The 17,141-nt window shown below is 44.8% G+C and overlaps 2 protein-coding genes across 3 annotated transcripts in view; one reads left to right on the top strand and one right to left on the bottom strand.

Moving 5' to 3' along the window:
• ATPAF2 (ATP synthase mitochondrial F1 complex assembly factor 2) overlaps positions 1-9,514 on the bottom strand; it is a 380,402-nt gene extending 370,888 nt beyond the window's left edge. Inside the window, exons 1-3 of the mRNA XM_069646388.1 lie at positions 9,428-9,514; positions 9,154-9,233; positions 8,346-8,452 (exon numbers count right to left, since the gene is read on the bottom strand). Coding sequence (XP_069502489.1) covers positions 8,346-8,452; positions 9,154-9,233; positions 9,428-9,514 — 274 coding nt within the window. The remainder of the gene's footprint in view (positions 1-8,345; positions 8,453-9,153; positions 9,234-9,427) is intronic.
• GID4 (GID complex subunit 4 homolog) overlaps positions 9,322-17,141 on the top strand; it is a 230,703-nt gene continuing 222,883 nt past the window's right edge. Inside the window, exon 1 of one of the 2 annotated variants that reach the window (XM_069645708.1) lies at positions 9,322-9,700. In XM_069645708.1, the coding sequence (XP_069501809.1) occupies positions 9,536-9,700 (165 nt within the window). In that variant the 5' untranslated portion in view covers positions 9,322-9,535. The remainder of the gene's footprint in view (positions 9,701-17,141) is intronic. The other variant, XM_069645709.1, reaches the window with a different exon arrangement.

The raw sequence follows: 17,141 nt of genomic DNA, 5'->3' as shown, positions 1-17,141 counted from the left end.
TTGCAAAGGTGGTGAAGTTGTGGCTGCTGAAAGGGGGCCCACTGTCGGATTTGATCATGCGGGGGTATGCCCCATTCACTCAGCACTTCATCGAATGTGGTTGCCACCAGTGGGTATGCTGTCGTGCCCAGGTTCTGACTGTTCGTCGACCAACGCTAGCAAGTAGTCTCCTGTGTGCATCGGGATGTAGAAATCAACGGTCACTCAGTCCCATGGTCGGTCCGGAATTTGTGTGGGTTGTAGCAGTATGGCCGATTCCTCTCTTGCAGTGCATTGGCAGGGCAGGCAGTTTCTTACCCACTCTTCTACAAGGGTGTGCATGAAAGAGAACCAGGTGTGGCACTTCAGCAGTTTTTTTGTGTTGTCTGCACCTCTATGTCCTTCGTGAGCTGCTTTGATCACTTCTGCTCCGAGTGTAGGTTGGATTACTAACTTGCATCCTCTCAGTAGTATCCAATTGTCCTGGACGGCAAGTTCGGTGTGAATTATGGCTAGCCTCGCAAACTCCTGTCTGCTTGCACCTGGGTGGCTTGCAAGCTGCTGCCTAAAGTTTCTCCATTTGTTGCCGGAGGTCAGTCCTATGGCCAATGACATGGACGTGTCGGCTGCTGATGCGCACGCCACTGTCTCAACAGAGAGTGCAGGCGGTAGAACATTCTTTGTGACATAGTTGAGGTATTCAAATGTCTTCTTTCCTTGTTGCTTGGTTTCCTGTGGGGTGTCGTGAAATGTAGTCCAGGGGGTTCTGGTCTCAATCGTCAGTGGCATTTTGGTCCCAGGATTTCCGAAGTCAAGAGAAGGGCCTGATGATCACTGATTAAGGTAACTTCTTCCCTATGACCAACCAGTGGAAACGTTCACATGCACAGACTGCCACTAGGCTCCCCTTTTCAGCCTGCGAATAAGCTGTTTCTGTGGGTGAGATGGCTCTGCTCGCGTATGCTACTATGTGTCTGGGGTGTGCGTCTTCTCCACTGGTTTGGGCGAGAATGGCACGAAGTCCAACCGGGCTGGCGTCCACTATTATTTCTGTATGCCAGGTGGGATCGAAGTAAGCAAGTCGTTTGGCTTCGGCCAGCGCCTGCTTCACGCTATCAAATGCGCCCTGGCATTGATCAGTCCATTGGAATATCATGTCTTTCTGTAGGAGGCGTTGTAGGGGCTCTGTGCAATTCACGTAGTGCAGGATTTATCTAGCAGAGTAGCCCTCCATTCCAAGGAACGACCATACGTCCGCCACCCGTCATGGTGCTTGTAGATTGGTGATGGTACTGACTTTGTCCAGGTCTGGTGTCATCCCTGCATCTGAGAAGACGTGACCAAAGACTCTTAGCCACTTCTTGTTAAACCTCTATTTCTCTATGTTTAGTGGGAGTCCAGGGTTCTTTGATGCTGTGCACGTGAGCAGTAGTGCTGGGTCATGTTCTTCCTGTGTGGCCCCAAAAACCAAGATGTCATCGCTGTAGTCCAGTGCAGATTTGATCGGGCGAATGACTTGCCGGATGGCCTCCTGAAAGATCTCTGCAGCTGAGGAGGTGCCAAAATCTAGACATCGGTAATGCAAAACACCTCCGTGGGTTGAGCATGTGGCGATTACCCTCAACTCTGGGTGCAGTTCTAGCTGGTGGTACCCATGGACCAAACAGTTTCGAAAATGTTGTCACCCTGTTTAGCTGCATTATCATGTTTTCAATGCACGGGCTGAGGTGACGCTCCTGTTCAAAGGTGGGGTTGGCTATTCTCATATTGATGCATAGACGTATGCGTTTGCCTTCCTTAGGGATGATCACGAGTGGGGAAACCCACGGGGTTGGCCCAGTGGCTGGTTCGATTATGCCGTTTCTCAGTAACTGGTACAGCTCCTGTGATACCATTCCTTGGAGGTGAAACCCCACTCTCCTGGGGTGCTGGGGGGCAGGTCGTATTCTCTCATCGATGTGCAGTTTTATTAGCACATTCTTAAGTCTCCCAAGCCCTTTGCATAAGTCCAGAAACGTTGACTGAATAATTTCCTTCGAGATTGGACAGTCCCCAGCATTAGAGTCAGACATGGATTGTATTGTTTCCGTTGGTGATCCAGAGGATTGAATCACTTCACAGTCCTGGTAGTGAAAGTCTATCAGCCCCAGTTCACTCACTGTGTGTCAACTCAGCAGGCAGCGACCATTTGTGGGGTGTTTCGTATTACGTGGATGAAGGGGTTGACTGAACGACCACTGTGGGCTAGTGCAAGTCGAAATTTGTCTTATGGAGTGCAGCACCCCACTGGAATATTCTCGATGTCTTTGTGAGGGGCGGCTTCTCTGGCCTTTTTAGCAACTCCTGTTCCCCCATTACGTTGACTGTTGCTCCCATGTCCACCAAGAAGCAATAATGTCTTTTTCCTAGGTTGACGGTAACCCTCGGTGCCTCCTTCGCTTCTTGATCATCTCTAATGAGGATGACTTATTCATCTGCTTGCTCGTGATCATAGGCATAGTCATATGAATGTCCCGATTGTTTTTCATGGTCTCCCAGATATTGGTACTTCCGCAGGGGCTCATCATATTCATCCCCAAACCATGTACTTCAGTCCCATTGATCATAACTTTGCGCCGGGTCCTGCAATGCCATCTCATCCATGGCTCTTACGAACCACTGTTGACCTTGGAACTGTGTTTGTTGGGGGCGTGGAGCAATGGCCCTTTGTGATAACACAATAACACGCGTTTTGGCGAGCACAGCACCCTTCTCAAATCAGGGCTAGTCTCCAAACCAGAAAAAAGTAAATTCATCAATTCTAAATTAGTTTTCAAAAGAATTAATATAAACATAAAAATGGTAATTGTAACCATCAACGTGCAAAGACATTGTGAGTGACCCAAGAACCAAAACGAAAAAATCCAAACATTACATACCAACATTGTGAAGTGCCATTATATATTTGTCATTGCATGCAAGTTCAGTATCACCAAATCTTATCATTTAAATGATCCAATTTATATTATAACTCATTATGGTGTTACATTGTTCATTACACCACAGCCATGAAGGATGGGGAAAGGGAGGGATGGTTAGGAAATAAAATAAGAGAAAATGCACAGATACGTGGGGGGGAGAGAGATGAAAAATGAATGTAAGTATCTCTGAGTAATGGTCATGTAAATTTGCATGCCAAAAATATATATATATATAAATAATGATGCAACTTTCCCATAGGTGGATAACCACCTCTTACCTATATTGTATGTCTTTATTCAAAAGTCTTGAGAAACAGGATTGTCATGGGTTAAATCCCTGCCTGGTAAGTAAAGCATTATTTGTTAATGTTTAAGTTCGTTGTATTGTCTGCAGCATATTCACAAGTATTTTGCACTAACGCATAGTGTTTGCATTGCTTGGTCTAATATTAGTTGCACAGCCTTGGTTGCATCTAAATTTAAACCCATTGGTTGTCATATGAAGTGCGCATTGTCACATATTGCTAGGATCGATTAGATCTGATCTGACCTTTATGTCAAGCATGAGAAAATACCAGTTGTTTTTAGAAAAATAAATGAAAGTGCGCCTTTCCATGTTCCCATTGTTTTCCGACATAGTTGGTCATCAAATGATGCCCTTACTCTCTGCGTCTCGCAACGCAGATTTATTAAGTGAACTCTCCCTGTAGTCTACGGAGCCATTACTTCAAGTGCTTATCTGAAAAGTCCTTGATTTTTGCCATCGTGTCCACGTTCAAACGCGGTCTGATACCAAGTAAATTTGTTTACTGAGTGCGGTCATGGAAATGGAAGTAGTCTTACTTCCGTTTCCATTCCGGCAGCCATATTTTGAGTTGTCAGTTTGTCAATGGAGATAATGTTAAGACCTTCTGTTCTCTATCTTGACACTTACATTTCTGCTCACCAGGGTTGGCAAGGTGAATTATTATGGACGTGTCTCACGTGCAACTGATATTTTGAGACTATGATTAATGAGAACTAGTGATTCGTCTTGGTGTCTTCTAAAAGTGATGAAAAATATACCATCTATTGCAGATGCAATAATTGAGAAAATTAGGTATAAAGTGACCTATTTCTAGATAATGTTGTGTAATTAGTTAGTATTAGATTGGTATAAATTTGAGTCCCATCCTCAAAATGGATTAGCTGGGCAGGAAAAGTGTGCTCCCTCAAAGGGCAAATTTCCTTAATTATAGATTTCAAAATTTCAGAAAAAATAAACCTTCCTGACCTTAATATAGGTTGTTATCTCAATTTGGGTAATCTTATAAATTGTCGATCGGAATTTGTGATTTATGCCATCAAATTATCTCTTTGAATATTGTCGCAGTTTGTGCTGCTCGTGTACCTCTAGCGTGCAGTTCTTCTCTTTTTTAGCAAATGTTACGTGTATAGGAAGGTCATGAAACATAATTTGAGGGAACAGAGGAATGCGCTGTACTTTTCTCTGGCTTCAGTAGAGGACACTCCGCACCATGGAGTGTAATGGTTTGTGGTTTTCATCATGTAAGATGAAACCATGCCATTTAATGATATTTTAGAGCACTGGCGCTCAACAACACATCATTATTGTTTTTAATGTTTTGTCAGGAAATAGGGTACAGCATCTGGTATGTGTCTTCTCCCGCGCTTTCCATTCATTTTCCATTATAGCATTAGCTGATATGGGATTAGCGCCAATCGAAATTTAGTCACTTTGAATCCTTTCAAAGATGGCCGCAAATTTGTGAGTTTACTACCACTGCCTCTTGCGATCACATGATCGGTAACTTAAAAGCAAATGGGAGGAGCTTAAGACCGATGCTGACCCGTTTCCTGTTTATAAAAGTAATGTGTTTTCACGTATTGGGAAGTAAATAGCCTGAGGAAGCTTGATAATCAAGCGGAACGCGTGGCGGTTTCCACCCTGGTGGGGTGAGTGTTCTTTTTACCTGATTGTCAGCAAGGGAGGCATGGTCATTATGCCTGCCCCTTTTAAGCCATTAGGCAGTGTTGGTTGCATGAGTCTTTTTGAAATGCAATAAAATATGTTTTTTGTAGCAAGCGGTTTGGTTGTGTGTGCAGGGTTTATTTTCTACATGTTGTGGTTGGGGGTTTTTTGTAGTGTTACAACTTTCCTTCACACATGTGTATTTTTACATATATATATATATATATATATATTTTTTTTTTTGTTTTGGGGCGTGCAAATTTACATAACCATTACTAAGAGATACTTGCATTCATTCTTCATCTCTCTTCCCCACGTATCTGTGCATTTTCTCTCATTTTATTTCCTAACCTTCCCTCCCTTTTCCCATTGTTCATGGCTATGGTGTAATGAACAATGTAACGCCATAATGAATTATAAATTGGATCATTTAAATTATACGATTTGGTGACACTGAACTAATATGCAATGACAAATGTATAATGACACTTCACAATGTTGGTATGTAATGTTTGGATATTTTCGTTTTGGTTCTTGGGTCACTCACAATGTCTTGCATGTTGATGGTTACAATTACCATTTTTATGTTATATTAATTCTTTTGAAAACTAATCAGAATTGATTAATTTACTTTTTTATGGTTTGGAGACTAGCCCTGATTTGAGAAAGGCGCTGCGCTCGCCGAAACACGTGTTTTGACAAAGGGCCATTTTTTAAAATACAAATTGCCACTCAATACAAATTTGAGTTGGGTTTCACATGAATCATTGTGTGACATTTTTACTTCTTTTGACGCATGATCAAATATGAAATAACACTGTACTATCTCATGCTGGAGGGACCTATCTCTCCGTTTTTGATTTTCATATTTATGCAACACCAGCTTTTGAACCACATAAGACCTGAGGGTGCTGAGGTCCACATGTTAGTATCCCCCAAAAGGTTCCTAATAACCTTCTCTAACCTTCTGTGATTGTTGGAATGCCCTGCTGACATGTCTACTCTGTGGTGGGGGTGGGAGGAGGGTGGTTTGTTCATTCGCAGGGTGGGGAATGGCATCCCTTCTCGACACAAGGATTGGAAATGTCCTTCCGTTCCACAGTTAGAGCGTGTTTGGGTAAGTGCTGGGCATGTTCCAGAACGGAGGAAATTAATTCTGCATCTGTAGCATTGCCGTTGGGTCCGTTGAAATGTTTGGTTGTTAGGCCGTCCTGCGTGCAGACCCCGCTCTGTGATCCACTGGGGGTGTATTGCTGCAATGGATTCATTTTGCTCACCTTTGTCCCTTGGTGTATTCTCAATGGATGCCTCTTGTGTGTCAACTCTTTCCAATATTCTTGCAAGGTCACTGACTTTGTCGATGGATAGTGGTTTCCTAAGGAGTTGTTTTCTGAAAGTTGGGGAGAGGCACCCTTCGATCACTCGTAGTCTGATCGCCTCTTCAACTGAGAATTCATTAAACCGGCAGTGTGTGCTCTTTAGCCGCAGGCATGTGATGAATTTGTCTATGGTTTCGTCGGTTCTTTGAGCGCACTGGTTGAAGACGTACCGCTCATAGTCTCTGTTTGGTTCTATGATCAGTTTCTGGTTGAGCGCTGTGATGAGTAGGAGTCTCTCATTTGGAGGGATTGTCTTGACAATTGTTTTTATCTCTCCCCCTACAAGGTTGATAAACATTTCACACAGCGTCGGTGGCTGCTCCTATCCTGCTGCCTTGACGAAGTAGCTGAAATCCGCGACCCATTCAACCCACCTGGGGACTTTGTCACTCTGTGGGATCAGTGTGAATGGGAGTGGCTTCATCAGCGGTGCAGCCTTGGATGTTGAGGCCATGACTGGGGGTTGAATTCCCTGCCTTGTTGGTGAACTTGAGCCTCTCATGATCACCCAAGTGTTGTATGGAGGTGGCTCCCTCTCTCTCCTTATTAGTTTCTCTGGTGGGTATCTGGGTCGTTGGGTGTGGAGCATGTTGTTTACTGGGGCTTGTGCCTGTAGAAAGTAGGGTTTATGAAAACCCTGACTGTGGGAAAAGCTGTATTATGCTTGGCCACCAGCAGGTGGCATTGGGGCCTTTTTTTTCCTTCGTTGCAGGCTCTCACCTGAGGTTTCGTTTCTTTCCCGGCTTGTGTTGTCCGTTGCCTGGGCTCCTCCTGGTGGTGCTGCCACCTGCACGAGGGCGCTGTATGTCCTCGTCTGTGGTAGCCCCCTTCCACGTGGGTTTAGGGATGTCCCGTGTGCTGCACTCCGTGGCTCCTGCTGCGTGGCTGATGCGGAGTGGGACTTCTCTTTCTTTTGGCAGGATCGCTGTGTTATTCACCTTCTGCGGGAAGGCAGACTGCCGTGCGGATGAGGCAGGATCACCTGATGTGGAGGATGACGGCGGACTGCCGTGTGGATGAGGCGGGAATAGCCCGGCACACTGGATGAGGCGGACTGCCGTTGGAGGTAGGCAAATCGCCTGGCAGCGCTCCAGGGAGACAGTGGAATCACCGGGGGCGGCAGATGCTGGTGCGCAGGACAAACCTTGTTGCCAGTTGTTTTACCGGAGTACAGAATAAGGACGTGACAGCAGTTTAGGGAGCTCCTTCCCTTTATTACCTCCTTTAGCAAAGTACAAATCTCAACTGCCCTTTGCTCCTTTGGCTCCACCCATTTCTTCATCCCGCTTCCTGCTCCGGTTTCCCCGGCTCCCATTAAAGGCACAGTAGTCTCCAACATTACCCACTGGGCACAGAACACCTTACCTCTTCACATACGCACTGCATCCTCCATCACCACTTTCATAAAGAGCCTCAAAACATACTTGTTTCCCAACACATAACCCTACTCTGCTGTCATCACTTTTGTAATTCTTTTTTCCAACTATGACCCTTGTATGCTATCTGATGTAGCTCCCTGTAACATGAGGAGTAGCGTTCCCAGTTGGTATATCTGCACCTAGTATGCACTTTCTGTAACTAGCGCCTAGATGCCTCTGGGTTTTGTGCGCTGTAAGAAATGTTAAAATAAGTAAATAAATAAACTCCCACCTTTTAACCGGTAAAGCAAATCGAGCCCCTCTGGGTAGGACAAGTGCTAAACAAGCATTTAAATAAAATACCTCCTCTGGTTAGTAATCGGAAGAAGGTAGGGCTCAAAAGTAAGTACTTTAACGCGAAAAGACGTGTAGTGAATATGTTCATAAAGATTGAGTGAGTTCCAAGTTTAAGGCACCTGACACCAATAATTTGAACAATAAATGCTCAGGGAAAAAGAAAAACCTCTGCCGAGTGACACAAGAACACTCACATGCACAACCCACTGGATGAAAATAGAGGATCCCTTCCCTTGGTGGATATGGCTGGCTCTGATAATACTAAGGTTGTACTAACATCATGGGCGATGCGTGCGATAAACGAAGACGATGAGGACCCTTCTTCAAAAACAAAACTTACCACACAAAACGGGTTTTCCTTGATCGCGAGCAGTTCTAGTTGATCTCAGATTATTGTAGCAGATATTCCAGTACCAATGGGCGCGGCCATTTTGGTAACCCTGAGTTCTAAGGAGATAGAAGAAACATTCAAAGGTCACGGGTATATCGCGGTACTGAAATAGGATTAAACAACAAATGGACGGGGCGGTGAAGATGTAAACGTTTCTGCCATATTGGAAAGAGGTGTGGTGTTCGCTGTAAAAGTAACCGGTTAGTAGATGAGGAAAATAGTCTGAATAACAGGGCATATTCAAATAATAGGTGAAATCCATTTGTGAATTTCGCTTAGTATCCTTATTTAACAGTAATATAAAATATTTATTATGTATATTTTTCTATTAGATAATCGTTTTAATTGCTTTTAGTATGTTTAAAATAAACGCGTATTCAATAACTTTCTAAACAAATAATGTTATCTTTGTTGGAGATGCGATTGATGTGAGCTACATGCATGAGCAACTGCCAGCAATGCCCGTAAAACACGTAATCCCTTTACCGACAGTGACATCCATCTCAGGATACATGTTTAGCGTGGCTTTAATACGTAGTTTATCAGAAAACTAAAAACTAAACATAATACATATCAGGCTAAAGTTTCGTCTGTTAAGTAATAGTGTGCAACCATACATTGGCACCGCATGCTGGTATGCGTGCAATGAAAATATTATTATAGTTTAGTGTGAACTATTGAATGAAATTCGTAACAATCAACATCAACCAATACATATTTTAAAAATGCATATACAGTAAAGTTGACCACACTTAACCTCTGGCTGGTGTATTTGGGTAGAACTAGAAGCTCTAAGAGCCTTAATACCACGTATGCCCCTCCAAGGTGGCTAGTAACCTGAATTCAACCAGATAACGTCATATTGACATACGGCCAATCAAGTGCCGAAGTAAAACTGCGTCTCACCCGTGACCTCAGAAAGACTACATTTCCCGACAAGCCCTGGATCAGAAAGGACTACTGGTGGCCAATGGGAAAAGTGGGTACACACAAGCAACCCTGGAGTTCTAGATTAGCCAATCGGGGCGCACGTTGTTCCAGAGACCTGGACCGAAGCGCTGTGAGGCAGCGGACGGGACAGGAGAGAGCGCACGGTGACCGGCGAGGAAGCCCTGCATTCTATCAGTCAGGGCCTGGCCATGCCTGTGCGCACGGAACCTCGGCCCGCGGCCTCTCTCATACCCCCGCCCCCCATAAATACGCAACAACCTGGGGTGACTGTGTCTCTGTTGTACAGCGGCGCCAAGTATCGGGGCCATCAGAAAAGCAAGGGCAACGCCTACGACGTGGAAGTGGTGCTGCAGGTGAGGGACTTGTGAACGATTGTAGAGTAAATGGGGGATTATGAGTACCGATAGGAGAGGGGACAGAAGTACGGCGTGACTTCTAGGACCAGTTGATGGTTCTGCTGCATGTTGACATCGGAAGCATGGCCGGGTTTGGTAAGAGTCTTGGGAAATGCTCCACTCGGCATCTCCTCATTCTTAACACTGTAGAAAATCGCTTAAAAACACATTAACTTCACTCTTCCTCGTCTCAGTTGTATTCTGCCATGCCCCTTACGTTTTGGCTGATGTTTGTACCCCTTTTAGAGTTTGTGGTAATTTAAAGTGTGACTTACGTTTTACACTTATACCCTAACGCGGATTGACATGTTTACGTTTATGATTTCGCGCACATCTCAGCGACAAATGCTTCTATGCTGCTGGAATCACTCTCGTATGGTTATTGCTTATCCTCTGAACAACCCCAAATGTCTCCATTTGACTTTCTACCAGAAAACCCGAACCTGCGGCCACAAAAGTATTCCTATTTTAGTCAGCGGATGTGTCATTTCAAAAACATCTCCCTTCTTCTTCCATGTATAATCAACAGGTCGGGAGATATGCACTTGCCTGGCAGCGCTTGTAAATTCTAAAGTTCCCACGAGTGGTTAACAACGTTCTGCTATACGGCGGTATAAGTAAGGCACATTGAGAGAAACGATGTCCTTGAAAAAGAAATCAAGATTATCCATGCTGTACATAAATACTTCTTAGCTACATGTAAGGCAGGTTGTTGCTGCAGTATGCTCTAGAGTCTAGGAGATAAACATGGGCACCCACTAGCAGCCTAGATGTTTAAGAACCGATTTCCTTCCATTGTGATTTTTTTATTTTTTTATTTTTACTTTGTTTCTTACCCGATTTGTGGTGCACGTGGGCCGCATATACATTTTGCCACACAATCTTAGATTTTATGTACGGTAGGTATATAGTGTGTGCTTCTTACAAACTACACGGCTCTGCTTTTTTTTTAAAAAAAATGGCTAGAACCATAAGACTGCAACATACGCTTTACATAGAACAGAAGTTGTAATATGTGCATGCAAACTTTGTTTATATTATGAGAACGGCGTCTGGGTTAAATCAATATTTTTCCTATTAACTTATGAGTCATAATTCTACTAAACAGACCATCCCGGATTTTGCCACGAATAGATTTGCACTTCAGCCAAACAACCTAAAATTTACCTTTCACCACCAACCCACCCCCTCCCCTAGTTAACTGCTTGATTGCTGCCTCTTCCCTGCCAACCCTGCGGTGTCGGATCAGTCCCTCTAACGCAGGACGGATCCGACGCCGCAAGGTCCCTTTTTATTTTTGTTTTCAGTCCCCCACCTCCAATTTTGGGAAAGCGGGGACACCCCTGCAATCCCCAAGGCCGAAATACTGAAAATAAGGAGCGGGTGACACCCCCTCTCCACATGTTTGATATTTATAAAAATCGATCGAAGGTACTTGTCAAAATAGGTCAAATTGTACCATTCGATGGATTTTTGGCTGTTAAAATGGGTAGTATTTTGAATAGAAGCGCTCCCCTGACAGTGTTTTGCAAGCTCCAAGCACGTCCACTGTAAAATGCGACGCAAAAAACGCATTTCTATCCTGTTTGAGGATCAGAAATGCAAGTGACAGCAGCGGTTCATATACCTTAAAAAATGCATGACCTGGTCAAGAAAGACCCAGGGGGTCATTATGAGGTTGCTGGTCCGGAAACAACCGTACCAGTAAACGTGCCGCTACCGTTGTTTCAGGACCGGCAAACTAAGAGTTCTGCCAGCGGCTGCCTTTCAGTCCGCCAGGTCTGACCTGACTGGTGGAACGGCACCCGCTCGCAGACGTTGATGGATGCACCAGCACTGTTGCACACAGTGCCGGTGCATCCGTCCTCCCCGTTCCCTTAGAGTTCAATGGGACTCCATGGGAATGGGGATTTTATTTTTTCGAGCATCTGGCCGGAGGGACTGCCAAAAAAAAAGACTGGCGTTTTTACCGGCAGGGCTACCGCCGGACTTGTAATGAGGCCCCCTGTCATGCAATGGCCCCTCCAGCTCCTGTGCGCGTAGGGTTGCCTACAATTTCTGCACACTTAAAAGTGCATCTTGCGTGGAAATTTAGGATGCGCTTTTAAATTGGCAGAAACGCCCCCTGATTTACTCAGAGGTGAAGAAGGCGATCTGAATGGGCGCGCATATAAAATCCACAAGGGACACCTGAATGGGCACAATTTAATAAAATGTGCCCATTCAAGTGTTCCTTGTGGATTGGGCTGCTTTTTTTTCAGGTGCAAGTGATGAGATGTTTGCACATTTCATTTCTTGCATTGATACGTTTTGAGAATCTGGGACGCTGAGGATTTTTTTTTTTTTTTTGTCGTTTTTGCAGGGTTTTTTTGTTGCAAAAACGTCAGTTTTCGTTTTTGCGGGATCGCAAAATCGCTATAAGCTGGAGGGTCTGACTAAAACACGGAGGCGAAGGATTATGCTCTACCCCGGACTTCTCGAGCAGCCTTATTTAAAACTGTAACACAACACATGTAAAACTACAGCATCCACAGTAAACACAACGTTTTTGTAGTTTAGACTTGATGGGGTGTTTACGTGACACGACCATCCAATCCTGTTCACCCTTGTCTAGACACTGACTGAACTTCCTCCTCTTTCTGGGGCTTTCAGAAATGAAAACCAGATATTTTTCCCTTTTGAGGCTGTCTTTTGGGCATTCTTGCAGAATGGGGAAACTCGCAGGCTTAACATATAGGGGTGAAGGGGGTTTGGCCTTCAGTTTGGCTTTGGGGAGGTTAAAATGACAGTAATTGTGCGGTTTCAGTGTGTGGTAGGTTAGGGAATTTTCTTTTGGTGAGAAAATTGATGTTTCGTTTTTTTTTAAGCATTACAAGAAAGAATGCAGCTAATTGGGGCATTATGCTATATACCTGCACTCACCATCGGCTAATGATAATGGACCCTTGGTGAGTAAGAAATGCTGTTCTCTGCTTGTATAGAATTGAGGCAAGGGACCTTTTTTGTTGCTGGATAGTAGCTTGCAGCTTGAAATTATTGCTGCTGGTTGTGGGACTTAGGACAGTTTGCTGGCAGTGCCTGTGAGAAGGGTTAGACTAGCATAAAGTTTGTGGGGGGCTTGGTGTGACAAAATAACTACTTTGCAGGAGTACAGGGATGAGAAGTACCTAAACCGCCTACTCGGCCCCACACTATCACTAAACCAGCAGTGACCCAAATCCTAAAAGTGAAACTGATACAGCCCAAAGGTATGCTTTCTTTGCCTCTTTTGATAGTGTTGGGAGGGCAGGCTTTATCATCAGAATGGGTGATGGTAACCCAAACAAACTTAGATCCATGGGTCGAGGAAAAATGTGATTTTGTTTAAATCATTCAATGCAAACACACGACTAACCCAATCATGTAAAAGAAATGCAGAGAATACAGAACTTTTATGAGAAGTGCTACTATGGGTGGGTGAGCAGGGATGTTTAGACGAGACGGATAGCTCTTTGAAAGGTCTATTATTGGGGGAGGGGCTTGCATTACTATGTTCATTTTTTTTTTTAAATGGACTTAGAGTGGGGGACAGGGTCTCTTCAAAATACAAGTTCTTGTTGCTCAACAGGATTGAGCTGGTCTTCTAGGCACTTTTTACTGTAGTAGGTTTGTGCAGTTGGCATTCAGTCTGTTCTAACTCCCGTTGCATCGTGTCTGCATGCGTGACTGTTGAGTCGATCACTTCCAGCAAATAGTTTGTCGCGATCGATGGTGTTAGACAGTGGTTCGGGCCAGAGTACGGATGGCTCCAAGTACAGCAAGCAGTTTGGAGAGTACTGAAAGTAGCATTGTGCGAAATTGAGCCAGCTCGAAGACCTCCTGAAGTGTTGAAACAGGGTTCAAGCTATTGCTTGATCGCTGGGACGCCCAAACCAGAGTTTCCAGGGACCAATTAAGTCCTCGGGACTGCACTTTCAGGCCAGTTCAGCGTTCTGTCTTCCCAACTGCTTTTGCAGAACGTGGACCCTACTTTTAGGTTCCTTTTTAAGGCTCCAACAATATCTTGAGCCGATTTTGCTACATATTGCAAAGATTAAGTGGGCTTCATGGGTCATTACTAAAGTAGGTTCATTTTGAATTTACAATTTCTCTAGTATATTGGACAGTTTGAGCGTGTATTATGAGATCTTCCAGTTGAAATTTCCTAAAATTAGGATTTACCTTGATCGATCTATCCGCAGCTACATCGCACGATCACGAGGCAGACCCAAGTGATCATCCACAGACCAGGGAACTACGTCGGTATCCAACACCAGTCTCAAAGGATTCTCCTCTAAATCAACCATAGATCTGGAAATCACGTCTTTCAATACCAGTTCCAAAAAAAGGACACCCCAAGACTCTTAAGAAAAGAGTATGCTAGGGCAGTATGCCCAGGGGCCTACACAAAAAAGAAATGCATTATGTGAAAGAAATAGTTGAGAGGGGTTGGTCAAGAAGAGACTATGAAGATCGGGAGGAAAACAGACACCACGCAAACAAAGGAGGAAGATTTTGAGCACTTCCATAATGAGCACAACAGATACCTTAAAGGCCTGCACTCAAGTATGGGAAAAGAAAGTGACGCTTTTGGAAGCCCTAATCCAGCCAACTCAAGTAAAAGAAGGGCTTCGGTGACAAATTGAACAACCGACCCAAGAAATTGGACTTGGGTCTCCAAGGCAGTCCAAAAGCAATGCGCGATCTAGCCATTAAAACAGGACCAGGCCAGTCTCACTCACTTAGCCCTAATAGAACCCATCAAAGCCAAAATGATCAGATAGTGATGGGCTTATGGAACACTTAGGGCTTTGGACATCTCACTGGGATCTCTGATGTGAATCTTGGAGACTATGACATTTTATGTCTCCAAGAGACCTGACTGGTGACAAAACCAAGTTTGGATGGGTATGAAATTGCTTTTTCAGCAGCTAAAAAAGGGCACAAGGGAAGACCCTCTACTGGCTTACTAACTGCCATTCGTTCTGGCAGCGGGCTACTTCTCAAATCAATACTGACCCTAACAACCTTGTCTAAAGCAGTGTTGATTGAATGGTCAAAATACAATAGAGGGAAACCAGGAAACGCCACTTCTGATTTTGCTGATCAATTCCTATTGGAATCACGCTGTAGTCAACGAAGCTTTTATCAAATCAATTTGGAACATCTTGGAAGACTATTAACCCAAAAAATTGATCACATTATCGTCACTGGTGACCTGAATGCACTATTGGATGTTGTTGTTTTGCACTTATATAGCGCCTTATATACCATTGGTATGGTCTGAAGGCGCTGGTAGGTTGAACGCCCTTGGGAACCGAAGTTCAGGTCAGTAGAGAGAGTAGGGAGAGTCAACGGCGCGTGTGCCCACCGGGTATGTGTGCAGCTGGTGCGGTATTCGTTAAATAGCTGCTTCTTAGCGGTAGGTATGGTGGTTGAGATCAGGGGTATGTGTTCGTTCTGGCAGGATTTATCCAGACCGACTGTGGCTGTGTCAGGCCTGAGGAGAACGCCTGGCTGGGGGGTGTGTAACCAGCAGTGTGATGGGGAGTGAGCGGGAGGTGTCGGTATGAGAACAGTTATACCGAATGGTGTCGTAGTATCTGTGTTCTAGCTGACTTGTGGTGTAAAGAAGAGAGTAAGCGTGGGGTGTGATATGATGGGTTATATGCTTTTTCATACGTTCTCTGCATTCCAGACCATACTATGTACGTCGCGCAGTTCTATGCGCTCCAGTCCGTTCTATGGACTTATATTAATTCCATGCATCCCCGTCAGTGCTATACACTCCGATCTGCTCGGCGCACTCATGCATTCCAGTCCGCCCTGCGCGCTCCTGACTGCCCCACGCATGCAGTCATGTCTGCCTCTCGCACGCACACTGTCTGCGCCTGTACTTCGCATTACCCACCGTGCCCAGTCACCCGCTCCCCGCATTCACCAGCTCCCTGCACTCACAAGCTCTGCATACTCATTCGCTCTATGCACTCATGCTTTCCCCGCATTCATCATTAGTATGCACTCATCAGCCCCTTAGTCATTCGTTAGTACGCAGTAAACCAGTTCTTTAAATTAATTTGCTCTCTAGCCTCATCCGCTCTACACACTTCCCCCGCTCTACACACTTCCCCCACTCTACACGCTCATACGTTCTGTGCAATCAGTTCTACATTCGATTTCTGTATTTATGCCCTCGTCTGCCATACGCGCTCGTCTGATATACATACCCAACCACTCTACATGCTCATCCCATTATCATGTTCATCCTTTCTATACCTTCATCCGATCCACATACTCATTCGATTTACACTAATTCGATCTATGTAGTCATCTGTTCCTCCACTCATGCATTCTTCCACTTAGTGCATTCATCTGTTCACACGCTTCATCCATTCTAACTTTCATCGATGTTATTCACTTCGTTTCCTCCTTATGCATTATGTGCATTTCAGCAGTTTACATCTCCTTACTGTTTCCATATGATTTATTCTTATCGACTTCACTGTTTTGATCTACTTTACTTGTTTAATTCTGTTTGTCTTTCTAGTTTATATTCGGGTTTATCAGCTGTCCATTTCTCGTCTCAGGTAGTTTGATGGGTTGGTGTCGTTGAGATGCTGTTTGTCTGTTTGGGTTAGTTTGGTTATCGATTGGTTTTAGGGGAAGAGCCAGGTTTTCAGCAGTTTGCGTAAGGATGTTAAATCCTCAGTTTGGCAGATGTGGGGTGGAGTTACACAGGGTGGGGGCCAAGGCTGAGAATGATCCGCCTAATCTGACTGAGTTTGTCTTCGGTATGACTAGGAGGCTGGCTGAGCTTGATCTTAGGGTGTGAGGGGGGTGATATGGTTTTAGTTTGTTTTGAAGATATTGAGGTCCGGTTTTATGCAGTACTCGAAGGGAGATGCATAAGGTTTTAAGTCACCCTTCGGGCTACTGGAAGCCAGTGCAGCGTCTTAAGGGTTGGGGAGATGTGGTCTCTTGGGCCGAGCGCAAGCAGCAATTTGGCTGCCGCGTTTTGTGCCCTTTTGAGTTTATTCAGTTGGTACGCATGGAGTCCGAGGTATAGAGGGTTTGCATAGTCACGATTGATTGGACCGCTGAGAGTCTGTTAGGGAAGGAGAGATATGGAAAGATGCGCCAAAGGGTTTTAAGGTGGTAGTGGCAGGATTTTGAGACATTGTTGACTTGGCGCAAGAGTGTTAGGTCAGAGTCAAGGGTGCATTCAAGATTTTTCACTGATTTGCAGGGGGTCGGTGAGCTGCCCATGTGGGTGGCCAGGCTAATGATTGCGGAAGAAGCTCGGAGTTGCCACATACGATGGTTTCGGTTTTGGAGGGGTTTAATAAGAGGTGACTTTTGGTCATCCAGAGTTTTATGTCGA

Source organism: Ambystoma mexicanum, chromosome 2p (assembly GCF_040938575.1).
Source record: "Ambystoma mexicanum isolate Mex_15411 chromosome 2p, UKY_AmexF1_1, whole genome shotgun sequence".
Classification (NCBI taxonomy): domain Eukaryota; kingdom Metazoa; phylum Chordata; class Amphibia; order Caudata; family Ambystomatidae; genus Ambystoma; species Ambystoma mexicanum.
Note: the sequence above shows the minus strand (reverse complement) of the source record. Positions and strands in the feature narration are given on the sequence as shown.